General features: G+C 28.6%; 1 protein-coding gene across 1 annotated transcript; it reads right to left on the bottom strand.

Moving 5' to 3' along the window:
* Positions 1-1,200: 1,200 nt before the first annotated feature.
* Positions 1,201-3,435, bottom strand: LOC125817879 (RPM1-interacting protein 4-like). Its single transcript, XM_049497386.1, has 4 exons — positions 3,402-3,435; positions 2,415-2,873; positions 1,724-1,918; positions 1,201-1,393 (listed from the first exon to the last, which is right to left on the bottom strand). The coding sequence occupies exons 1-4, from the start codon at positions 3,405-3,407 to the stop codon at positions 1,373-1,375; spliced, it is 681 nt and encodes a 226-aa protein (XP_049353343.1). The 5' UTR covers positions 3,408-3,435; the 3' UTR covers positions 1,201-1,372.
* Between the last annotated feature and the right edge of the window lie 9,941 nt (positions 3,436-13,376).

Raw genomic sequence — 13,376 nt, 5'->3', positions numbered from 1 at the left:
GATAATTTGTTCGATTCTCTTGATTTTTTCAAACTGATGGCATAGAAAGAGGGAAAAAAATACCTATAAAAATAAATAGATTTTATAATTTTATTTATTTACGGGATTCATGATTTACATGTCATAAAAAATAATTTAATTTGTCCAATTAAACTTATAGATAAAAGTTTTAAATTGGATGATTTTATTGATACAAAATAAAGTTCAATGATTTTATTAGATAATTTCGTAGTTCAGTGATTTTTTACAATATTAACTCAATGGGGGTAAGGATATACTACTATCTTTTCGTTTTCTTCCATTTATAGGATAAACTAAATTTCATAGTCTCATTTTTACGACAAAATGACATTTTAATTTGACATGAAGTTTGAAAAGAATCAGAAAGTCTTGAAATTTGTGAACGTGTTACAATATTTGTATGATTATAGACCTTTGTAACTTGTCGTCTTGAACATGTACTAATATGTGTTGTTATAAATTCTTAATTCTCTATTTTAATATTTTGTTATATTAGCTTAAAAACATTTGAATAAGCGACGTTTTTATAGATATGTTCGATTGTATATGGTATCTATTTCATTTATTGATGTTTTTGAGTCTATGATTTTGAAAAAAACAACTTTTAAAACTTGTGAATTTGTTGCATAACATTTGTCTGACTTATCGTCTTAATATTATTTTCGTTATTATAAAACTCTTTATTATTTGCAAAATAAGAAATTTAATATTAAATTATTTTCAAATAGTGTCACATAAACTTGAGTTATAAGAATTTATTAAATGGACATTTAGGTCGATTCATCATTGAAAAAATAATTAGAAATAGTTAATTTTGGAATAGAAGTGACTTGAAAAGAATATTAGAAAAATGCCTTACTTATCCAATAAAATCTCAAAATTTGAAATTCAAAATTGAAACTAGCCGAAAGAAGAGACAGCCAAGAGCGTAACACTGGAGATTCAAATTATTATAATTATTAATTTATATTAAAGTGCTAATGACTTAAGGTGGAATTACATTTTACTCGGTTATCGTTTTTGGTATAATCATATGGTATTCAAAACTCATTAGCTAGACTAATTTGATTTTACGTTGCGTAAGGCTTACTAAATGAGAAAACGTTTCTTATCAGAGTTTGAATCTGAAGCATCCTATTAAAAGTAGAGGGATCTTATCTATCCTACCACGATAATTCGTGTTATATTTCAAATTATTCTAACATATTATGACCAAAATTTGGATTAAATGTAACCAATTGTTCTTTCCACAACTACAAGAAAACATTAATACATATACTTAGTCAATGCACCTTCTAAACAAAACACTAATATATGTTTTTGTTTCTTTTTAACTTGAGCATGTAGATCTTCAAAAAAGGCAACAAAACACCTGCAAAAACCATAGACAAAAGCAAAATCAGACAAATAAAGGATTATATGTAATCGAGGTGCGTGAAAGCTGACTCGGACACTACAGTCATAAAAAAAGGATCATATAAATGTGAAGCCATTTCAATTCTTTTTTCATAAATGGGACACGAAGATCACTATCTTGTCCATTGTCCATGACGTTATTCATACTGAAGTGTGTGACAATCTCATATCTTTAACACTTCCCATATACATCCATCTCATGAGTTATAGTCTAGTGGATGCAGAGTAATTCTGCATCCACCACTACCTATAGCTCAAGTCGAAGAAAGGATACAATCATACATACCTTTGATTTGGTATTTTTCTTGCGATTATTTGATGAAGACATGTTTGATTGTGGCTGCACAATAGGGAATTTTGCAGCTGCTATATGCTTTTCCTCTTTAACTTTGTTGAAAATTACTGTAAATCCTTCTCCGGATTTCGGGTCTTTCTCATCCCATGCCCCAAATTTTGGTACTGATGCTGCTGATGAACAAGACTAACATACATACACACACATGAAGAAATGAAAATTAGAGACATATTATTCCAGTTCTACTTGGTCTAAACACAAAATGCGAGTAAATTTTTACTGTCAAAACAAATTCAATTTGGTAGCAATACACGAAATACGATAAACTTAGTCTCCCAAAAATATATTCGTACATCATAAGATTGACTTGTTTTAACACACTCAAAGTGTGATTGAAGTTGAATGAGAACCATGAGGTCTAATTCCCAGTGGAAATAAAAAACAAAAGCAATAGGTGATTTTTTTTCTTATTTTTCTAGGAGTTAGTTGACATAGTTACTCGATATTTGTGTTGGTGGGAGGTTGTAGATGCTTGTAGAATTAGTCAAGGTGCACGGTGCACATAAGTTGACTCAGATATCACCACGACTTGTTTTAACCATCAAATTCATAGACAAATCTATCACTATGACATATTAATCACTTCATCAAAGCAGAGTATTTAAGAGAATAAGAAACTTACAAGATCATCAGATGGATTTCTGCTATTTTTCATCAGTCTATTCGGACTTGGAGGAACGAATCCATTGCCACGATCGTTCTTATTCTTCTTAACATCAGATGTTCTTCTTCGTCGTGTTGGCTGGTTAACTGAAAAACCAGAAATGCTCTGACTATCCCCAAAGGACTCTGAATTTGAATTAGTCGGGCCAATACTCTTGTTTTGGCCCGACTCTGCAGAAGGATTTCTGCGATGACCATATTGGTACTGATGTTTTTCGACTAAAGGAGTTTTCGTAGGAGAAATGTTAATGCTAGCATCCTCATCTCCGCAACATGCAAAGGCCTCTGGATTCTCCTCTGGATCATTTGGATTTATCATTTTACCTCCTTTATTATTACTTTTGCGCGCATTCTCAAAATAAGCTGTGTATGGCACATTTTCGCCATCCCAATTCCCAAATTTTGGAACATGTGATCCCTGATGCAACAAAAGTACTTCAGAAGTATAAAACAACAACAACAACGCCTCAATCTTAAGCAAGTTGAGGTCGACTATAGGAATCTCTATTGTTTCTATTGGTATAAAACAACAACGCCTCAATCTTAAGCAAGTTGAGGTCAACCATAATTTGTTTGTCTGGTTTTGATATAGCATGGAACTTAATAAAGTACGATGATGTCTGAGTTTTGTGGTTTTAAACTAAAGATATGTACAAGATATCGAAATGTCCTCTTGTGGACATAAACATGTAATGTGAAACGTTAACATTTGAGTTGTCAAACAAGGAAAAAGGAATTTTTTTTATACGAACTAAAAAGGAAGGTAAGACAAACAATTGAAACAGAAGGAGTACTAACATGACTGAAGAGATTCAAAATATATAAAAGTAGATACACGAAGAAAATAAGGTGATTTAACATCTATCATATATGCGTCAAAAAACAATATTCAAGAGAAAATAAGATAATTAAATATCAAAATTTTGAAGAAAGAAACATTACTTACAGCCATGAACGATATTGGAGTTTAATTCTTCTTCAATGGAAATATAATAGCTATGTATTAAGAAAACTCAAGACTTAAATTGGGACAAATTTTCCTTTTTAATTTATCTGAGATCCCAATGAGCTTTTGGACCTGCTAGGCAAATTAAGAAAAAGGTTTGTTTGGTTACATATATTTGTTTTCATTATAAATTAAGTAAAACAAAACAACCTTGGACTTCAAAATTGTCTTTAATTTCTTGGCATGAAGGAAAAAAACAAATGATCCTTAACTAAAAAAATTGATTCAATTGGTTTTTGTTGACTCATCAATTGGAGAGTTAATTGTTGGTTAGACCTATTTGTTTATATATTTCAGGAATCTTTACCAAATAGTTCGATCGGATTTATTATTTACTTGTTCTAGTCAGTATACTTAGATTATACACTTTTATTCATGTAATAAACTTAAATCCACTGATGACACTAATCAGTTTCTCAACTACATTAATAAGGCTAAAGTTCGATTACAGTTCCAAAAGGTAAACATAACGACTCAAAAGGTAAAAGCCCAAGCGAAAATGTAGAAATAGTGAAAGTAAGAACTAGGATTGACTGAAGAAGGAGACGAGGAACTAGGCTGAGAGAAAGCAGGATGAGAGATATAGAATGTTATGAACCAAGTCCAACCCAATATCGATATTAAGGTCACACAAGTAGTTATTGGGCTGACAAGAGCTATTGGGCCGAAAGCAAGCAATAGGTCCAGTTTTATTTGGGATTCAGGCCCATTTACACTTTGTTAAAAAGGACTAGGAGTTAGAAGAATGGGGAGGAAAAACTATTATGTGAAGCTTTGGCTTTATGATCCTCTCATCTCCTTTCTATGGTCTTGTATCTCACCCCTTTCTGGTTACTTCTTTCTCGATTTATCTCTCCTTAGTTAGTATATTATTACTTTGTTGTGCGTATTCTACATTATAACTTGTATTCAGTGATTAATATATATAAGAGTGTTTCTGCTGGAATTGAGTTTGTTACATAGAATTTGCCTAAGCATGAACATAATGCACAATTGTTCTTTCTAAGTGAGGGTCCTTTTAAACTAGTTGCTAATTGGGTCTGGATCCCAAATCAACTTTTGTGAAGGTCTTCTGGTTCTATTTCTCAGCCCAATAGTTGCTTGTGTGACATCCCTACAAGTATTGACATTGGACTTAGACTGATTCATAACAATTCACATGTTATACAAGTGTGTATATATATATATATATATATATATATATATATATATATGTTACACATTCACCGACTATTTTTAAGTTAAAGCGACTAAATGAACGACTATTTCGATTAATTCTTCTTAAAAATAAAATCATTTTTTTAATTGTAGTCCCTATGTTTTCCTTAATGGACCTATTCGATGCAAAGGGAAATAGCATTTTTAGTCCCTTAGTTGTGGAATTTGGATTTTAGTCCTTATGGTATATGATTTAGCATATCTAATCTTTACTCAACAAAGATGTGCATTTTGGTTCTTTATGTAGAAAATATATTATATTTGAACTATTTTAGAACTATATTACCCTCAAGTATCGAATAACAATACAAATTAATATTACATATCAACAAACCAAACTATTATGATTGATAGTGTGATAATTTTCTGACGAATTACATACAAAAGGATTGAAAGTACATTACTTCAATTAATTGAAGGTTTGTCAAAGTTAAATATCACAAGAATTAAAATTAAAATTTAACAATGTTTAAAGGACCAAACCTTCAATTATCCCTATACCAAAATGGAGTTGAAATAACTCTTGGACTAAATAATTAATGAAGTTTTTCTATATATTTCTCAAGTAAGAAAGAGTGATGAAATTTTTCCTACTAATGTAAAAATAGCTTGATGGCTTTGCACTCACCACAAAAAACAAAGGCAAATTAGGCTAAAAGAAATTTGTCATAATTAATATTGTTATAAATTTGTGAAGAGTCACTGATATAAAATTAAAAGTGCATTACTTTAATTAATTGAAAGTTCAAAGTGTTTTAAAAAAATTAAAAATAGTCAAGGGACCAAAATTATAATTCTCCCTACGCCAAAATGCAGTTGTAACGGTTTTGGGGTTATATAATTAATGAAATTTTCCTACATATTTCTCAGGTAAAGAATAATTATTAGTTTACCAATAAAACAAATATAATAATGAAATTTTTTCTATAGTCAAGGGACCAAAAGTATAATTCTACCTACACCAAAATGCAGTCAAAATGATTTTAAGATTATATAATTAATAAAATTTTCCTATATATTTTTCAAGTAAAGAACAATAATTAATTAGTCTACCAATAAAACAAATATAATAAGAAAAGTTATTCTATAGTCAAGGGACAAAAACTATAATTCTCCCCACACTAAAATCAAGTCAAAATAGTTTTTAGATTATATAATTAATGAAATTTTCCAATATATTTTTCAAGTAAAGAATTATAATTAATTAACTTGCCAATAAAACAAATATAATAAGGAAAGTTCTATAGATTTCATAAATAATTATTAGCTTCATCACTTATTCACCTATATAATGTAGAAAAAATATGATGATTTTGCACTCACAATTGAAAACAAATTAGGCTAAAGCAAAAATGGCTCCTTACTCAATCTCTTTCACAACATTTCTTGCTTTGGTTTTGATAATTGTTTGTTTCAAAAGTGGTCACTCTAGATCTTTAATCCCCATTGAAGATTATGACCCCCCAAGAGCAAGTCATTGTCATAATAATGGTGAATATTGGGTTTGTCCACCCCATAAAGGAGAGCATGTATCTAATGCGCTAAAGCAAGGATCAACCATCAAAGATAGACGACCTGTAAGATCTGAGCATGATTCTCCAATTTGGCATCCTGTTCCAACCTGGCATAAAGTTCCACCACGAGTACCAGTACTAGCACCACCACCAAAACAAGAGTAGATTAAACATATGTTCTAAAAAAATTGGGCATGTCCATCTGCAAAATGATGGTTGTGTTGAATAGTTGATGAATTTCAATTTCAATAATAACATCTTTCTTTCTCCCTTTCTCTCTTTTTAATTATTAGTCCAAAAGCATCCTTCATCTTGATCCTAACAATCAATTTTAGTTGAATGATTAATAATTTGATTCAAGTTGAATTTAATTTATACACTAATGGCAATGGTGTAAAGTTTTAATCGAACGCATCATTAACATAATTTAACACGCTATAACACATATTAAAAATGATGGATCAATTTAAAGAAATCTACAAATTATCTCAGGCTAGAATTACCTAGTGCTCTCACTATAATTATCCCTACACCAAAATTAAAATTTAACAATACTTGAAAGACCAAACCTACAATTATCCCTACACCAAAATGGAGTTTAAATTGTTCTTGGACAGAATAATTAATGAATTTTTTTATATATTATTTCTCAAGTAAGAAAGTGTAATGTAATTTTCCCTATATTTATTTCATAAATAACAATTATATCGATTTTCACTCAGTGGCGAACTCAGAATTTTCGTTCAGGGGGTTTAAAAAATAAAAATATAAACGTGTAAATAAGTCAACAAAATAAAATTTCAAGGAAGTAGTAGTATATAGTTTTAGTGGCGGACCCTTGAATTTATTTGGGTTTAACACCACATTTTAGCATGTTTTATATATAAAAAAAAAACTAAAAAAAAAAACGTGAAAACCTGAACTGGAACTAAAAATATAAAAGAACTGAAACTAAAAAAGTAAAAAATAAAACGCTAACCCAGGGAATCGAACCCTCGACGTCACACTTAAATTTACTTGTCGCTGGGCTATCTCTTTCACCTTGTCATTGAGGGGTTCAAAATATATATATCTAAATAAACAAGAAAATTTACCTTATATATACAGTGTAATTTTTTATCGAGGGGGTTCAGATGAACCCCTGGACGACACGTGGGTCCGTCCCTGTTTTCACTACATTGTAAAAATTATTCTATCATTTTGCACTCACTATTAAAAACATAGGCAAATTAAGAATATACATTTTCTTCACATCCTTAATACATATCTGGAAGAAAAATCGAAAAAGAGACAAAAGACATTTTTTGTCTGATAATCTTGTTGAAAAACATATTTTGATCTGTGATGACCTAAGCTGAGATTTTAATTTATTTTTTGCCTTTTAGATGCCTCAAGAGAGCATTTTTTGGACCCGTTTGTCCATAGATTTTCCAAGTAAAATTTAACAAATAGTGTTTATCTATACAGTTTTTTATGTGAACACCAAAGTGGTGATAAAATATTCAGTGAATATGAAAGTGTTGATATGGTTGTTGATGAAAATGATGAACAATTTGTTCAGGGTAACAAAGTCATTTTCTTTGTCTATTTCACGTTGTATGGAATGATGTTTGTTGCACTCACTCCAAACTACCACATTGCTCCAGTGTCATGGACACTACTTGTTATTTGTTGCAACGAAGATCCAATTGACTTGTAATGCAAATTTATGGTTAGTTTCGATAGTTTTTAAAACTTATGGGTATGAATAAAAAAATTTCTAAAAAAAGTGAAATATGTTTCCCAAATACTATGGTCAAACACGCGGTGAAATATTGCCCAAATTTTCACCCAAATAATATTTGCCAAAAAATATTTGAAAATCTATGATCAAACTCTAGCTCTGTGTCACCTCAGTATGCGAAGGTGTATTTATTACATTTTAAAATAATTCACGATATAAAAGGACACCCTTAGAAGAAATATTTGTTTCTAGAACTTCAATCATAGCTTAACTTATATTTATTTTTTCTTAATATAATTTAACACGTTATAACACAATTTAATTATCATTTTAAATTTAAGGTTACAAATCAACAAAGACACTTGAAACATAGTAACACGACTAAAACTTAATTCTAAACTTCCTATGGTAACTTTGGATTGTTCCTTAATCTCTCAGTATTTCATACTACGGAAATATTCTAAACTTCCTAATGGATCAAAATGTTCTTAAAATAAGTGAAATACATCAAATTTTGTCCACCATTAATAGTTTGATTCAATCATACCCATCATTACTTAATTTGCCTAAAAATATTCTTATTTCTCACAAAACATAACAAAAAAAATGAATAAGTACATATTTGGACCTTAGGACATATCCCTTAAGGACATATTTGACATATTTTAGAGTCTGTTTGACATTGTTATTGAGAGCCTATAAACAATTCTTTTGAGAGAAAAAAAACACTTTTTTTGAAAGAAAAATAGGTGTTTGACAAACCTGTAAAAATGCTTTTAAATAGAAACAGAAACAGTTAGTCTGTTGTTGAGAAGAAGTTAAAAATTTCTGCTTCTTAAAAAAATAGAAGTAGAAAATTATTTTTTTCAAGACTAAGTCCCTTATATATATATATATATATATATATATATATATATATATATATATATATACACACACACACACACACCAATATATCTCTTATTACTTAATTAACATATCTCATATGTTTGATTAAGTTTCATTCAATAATTTTATATTTTATTTTTATATAATAAATTTTATATTTTATTTTCCGTTTGTGAATTATTATTTTGTTTATTACTTTATGTATTATTTTACAAAGTTAGAAAATAAGAAGATGGTAACAACAATATTTTTGTAAGATTAGGAAAAAAAACATAAAAATTAAAGATTTCTATCCTTCAAAAAAATGTATAATATTGATTGAAAATTTGAATATGAACATTTTATTTTAATAAAAATAATGTAATAGATATTTAAACTAGTTTCTTTCTATAAAATAATCTTACTATTAAAAGTACATTAATACTTGTCCTTAAACGTAATTTGACTCTCAAAAGCACTTTTTGAAAAAGATTAGTCAAATACAATTTACTTATAAAAAGCACTTTTCAAATGAATAGGCCCATTTGGATTGACTTATTTTAGGTGTTTTTAAGCCAAAATAGCTTTTAAGTAGTTTTGAAGTGTTTGGATAAAGTTAAAAAATGCTTATAAACTTTACTTATTTTAAAGTCAAAATAACAAAAATAAATCCTAACTTATGGCTTTTGGCTTATAAGTCATAAGCCAAAAGCCAATCCAAGCAGGCCCTAATCAAACACAAATTACTTTTTTTCAAAAGCACTTTTCTAAAAAGCTATTTTTAAAAAATGCTTCTGCAAATAAGCAGTTTTTAACAACAATACCAAACAACTCTTAATCTATAACTTCATTTATGCAATATTTTGTAAAGTTGCATTTATTAACTAATTTAATTAAATTAGGTGTATTTTTCATCAATCTAACACATCACATAGAATGAGTCATTGTTGAACAATTTAACATGTTATATAATGTAGGTTGAAAAAGCTTGATGGGTTTGCTAGCACTACTAAAAACATAAGAAAAATAGGCTAGGTATTTGTATTTTTTTTACTTAAAGTATCATCAATTATTTATTAATTAAAACACATTGTTGAAGTTGATCAAATAAAATAGTTTAATATAATTATCAAAAGAAGTGTGATAAATTAATTTCTCTGTAAAATTTCGTCCACATGAAAAATTAACTCATTGATTACGAGGTGTATTTTGATAAATAATTTTTTTAATTCTAGTAGAAAACACAAATACTTAATAATTCAGGTAGAAAATCACATAAATTTAATACTCCATAGTCAAGGGACCAAAATTATAATTCTCCCTAATGTAGTTGAAATGAATTTTAGGTTATATAATTAATGAAATTTTCTATATATTTTCCAAGTAAAGAATAATAATTAGTCTACCAATAAAACAAATATAATAAGGAAAGTTATTCTATAGTCAAGGGACCAAAGTAATAATTCTCTCTACACTAAATTAAAATGCAGTCAAAATAGTTTTAGGATTATATAATTAATGAAAATTTCCTGTATATTTTTCAAGTAAAGAATAATAAATAATCTAACCAAATAAAAACAAATACAATTAAGATAGTTTTTCTATAGATTTGATAAATAATTATTAGCTTCATCACCTTTTCACCTATATAATGTAGAAAAAACATGATTATTTTGCACTCACAATTAAAAACAAATTAGGCTAAGGCAAAAATGGCTCCTTACTCAATCTCTTTCACAACATTTCTTGCTTTGGTTTTGATAATTGTTTGTTTCAAAAGTGGCCACTCTAGATCTTTAATCCCCATTGAAGATTATGATCCCCCAAGAGCAAGTCATTGTCATAATAATGGTGAATATTGGATTTGTCCACCCCATAAAGGAGAGCATGTATCTAATGCGCTAAAGTATGGATTAACAATCAAAGATAGACGACTTGCAACATCCAAGCATGATTCTCCAATTTGGCATCCTATTCCAACTTGGCATAAAGTTCCACCACGAGTACCACCACCACGAGTACAAGCACCACCGCCAAAACAAGATCGAGTAGATTAAACATATGTTCTAAAAAAATTATGTATGTCCATCTGCAAAATGATGGTTGTGTTGAATCGTTGGTGAATTTCAATTTCAATTTTATTTATAACATCTTTATTTCTCCCTTTTTTCTCTTTTTATTTATTACAAAAGCATCATTAATCTTGATCCTAACAATGAATTTTAGTTGAATGGTTAATGATGTGGTTCAACTTAGATTGAATTTATATATTAATGGCAACGATGTGAAGATTTAATTTATGCATTATTAAGGTAATTTAACAGGCTATAACACATAGCTTTATTATCCTTTTAAATTTAAGTTACAAATCAATAAAGATTTTCTTCAAAAATATTAACATGACTAAAGCTTAATCCCAAATTTCTTAATTATGGTCCTTGAGAACCAACTTCAAGGTGTGTTCTAATACAAAAAATAGTGATAGTTAAGGTATAAAATTTACGAAAAAATCATAATTTAGGTAGGTAAATAGAACAATCGATAATTGAGGTATGAAGCTCACAAAAAATAATAATAATTTAGGTGTGTTTTTACCATAAAATAACTTAGCAACATATGATAAATCCTTTTTGTAAAAGCTTCTAAGTGATATTTTTTTTCTTTTCTATTATTCTTTCTTTTAAAATCATAATATCTTTTTATTTTAAAGTGTATTACACATGTTTTATGCTACTGTTACACATATAGTCCAATAATTCACATTTTTTAAAAGTTATATGCATGCTCACATGTAAAATCCAAGCTCTTTTCACTTTAATTTTTTACGTTACATTTTTTATCAATCTAAGATTTCTATGATATAAATGCAAAAATCTTGAACTTTTCATCACAAATAATAATAATTATTATTTTTACCAAAATGGGCCGTTCGATTTTTAATTTTGGAAAAATCACCCCACATATCTATTTAAGGCTTAATATTACAGCCTTTAGATGTACTTTTTGTATATTACTACTTATAACAGTTTAATTACAAGTATTAACAAATTAGTTTTAATCTATAATTTAATTTAATGTATTTTATTAATTAATTATTTTTTTTATAATTACATTATAATTAATAAGTAAGAGAAATAACATTAATATTAGAGAATCAATTATCATTACCTCTTACACCATTTTAGGAATAACATTAATATTAGAGAATCAATTGTCATTATCTCTTACACCATTTTAGGGATTTTTTTCCAATTTCACACAACAACCCCCCACCCACACCACTACCTTCCTCTTTTACCCACACGCAAACCCCACACCCCCACCCTCACCCCCACGTTCCTCTTTTACAGAGAACTACTTTTTTTCTCTCTCACCATCTTCAACATTTGTCTTCTTCATTCAAAAAGAAAATCAGCAGAACTCTTCCACATGTATATGATTGAATGTTGGGAGGAGATCTACACACGAAGAATGTGGAGAAAGCCTAACAAGAATGCAACTGCGGCGAAAAAGAATGGTACTTCTTAAAAGAAGAAACAAATTACAGGAAAGGAGAAGAAAAGTGAAGCAAAGAAAATTGGAAGTCCTCCTAATCAAAAGGGATTAAAGAGGAAAGGGAAAATGGTGGAACCCTCTTCTGATTAGTACACAGATTTTGTAAGCGAGAAAAAAATGAAAAAAATCAACAAATGTCGATATGTTTTTTTAATTTTTGTCAGATTTTGTAAGTGAGAAAATGCATTCTTTACATGTTTTTTTTTTTTAATTTTTGGATGATATATATTTGTTTTTGCTATAGTTTTTTTGCAACAATACAATATGCATTGTTTTACATTGTCAAATTTATTTCTTTTAGTAGTTTGTTCCAATTGGATATCAACTTCATACAATCTTATTTTTAATTTGTCAAAAGTTTTCAAGTTAGATACCGAGTTTATACAATTTGGATATCAGCATTAGCCAGACATTTAATAGACTTTAGTTTTGAAAAGCACCTCATAAACATAGTACACCACAATTGTATATATTGTTACACTTAAGCTTTTCTAATGGATATCAAATGAATAACACATAACTAGTTTTACGTTTTGTTTCTTATAATTTTTCAGTGGGATACCAGTTGTATACAAAATGCATACCAACTGGATAGATCATTAACTAGTTTTAGTTTGGATAACTTGGTTTGAAATCTTAAATTCGTCTTGTTGTTTCTATTTTTGCTGGATTATAGTTTGAAACAAAATAGACACCAATTAAAATTACATGAAATATTTTATGTTGGTTTACATTGTATCTAATTGATCTCCAAATTGAAAAATAAGAATGACATTAAATTGGTATCCAATTTGTATAGATTTGAGAAGAATGAAGCTGACAATGTAAAGCAGTGACCATTTTATATTGTATTCACCTCAATTACATATTGTGTTATATATTTTTTCAAGTCGGACACCAGGTGGATACCAAAAGAATACCAAGTGAAAATTACACTAACTAGTATCTATGTAGCTTTAATTGCATACCAAATGGATACCAATTACATACCAGCATTACTTAGTCAATTGTTCACTATATATTTGAAAAATAATGAAC

The sequence above is a fragment of the Solanum verrucosum genome, unplaced genomic scaffold (assembly GCF_900185275.1).
Source record: "Solanum verrucosum unplaced genomic scaffold, falcon-dt-bn FXZP01000254.1, whole genome shotgun sequence".
Classification (NCBI taxonomy): domain Eukaryota; kingdom Viridiplantae; phylum Streptophyta; class Magnoliopsida; order Solanales; family Solanaceae; genus Solanum; species Solanum verrucosum.
This window is presented reverse-complemented; position numbering and strand designations above follow the sequence as displayed.

Bases quoted from the DNA above. Each gene is read 5' to 3' on its own strand.
- LOC125817879 (XM_049497386.1), bottom strand. The intron at 1,919-2,414 runs GTAAGTTTCTTA...TATGTATGTTAG, and splicing joins GAAATCCATCTGATGATCTT to TCTTGTTCATCAGCAGCATC. The intron at 1,394-1,723 runs GTATGTATGATT...TGGTTTTTGCAG, and splicing joins AGAAAAATACCAAATCAAAG to GTGTTTTGTTGCCTTTTTTG.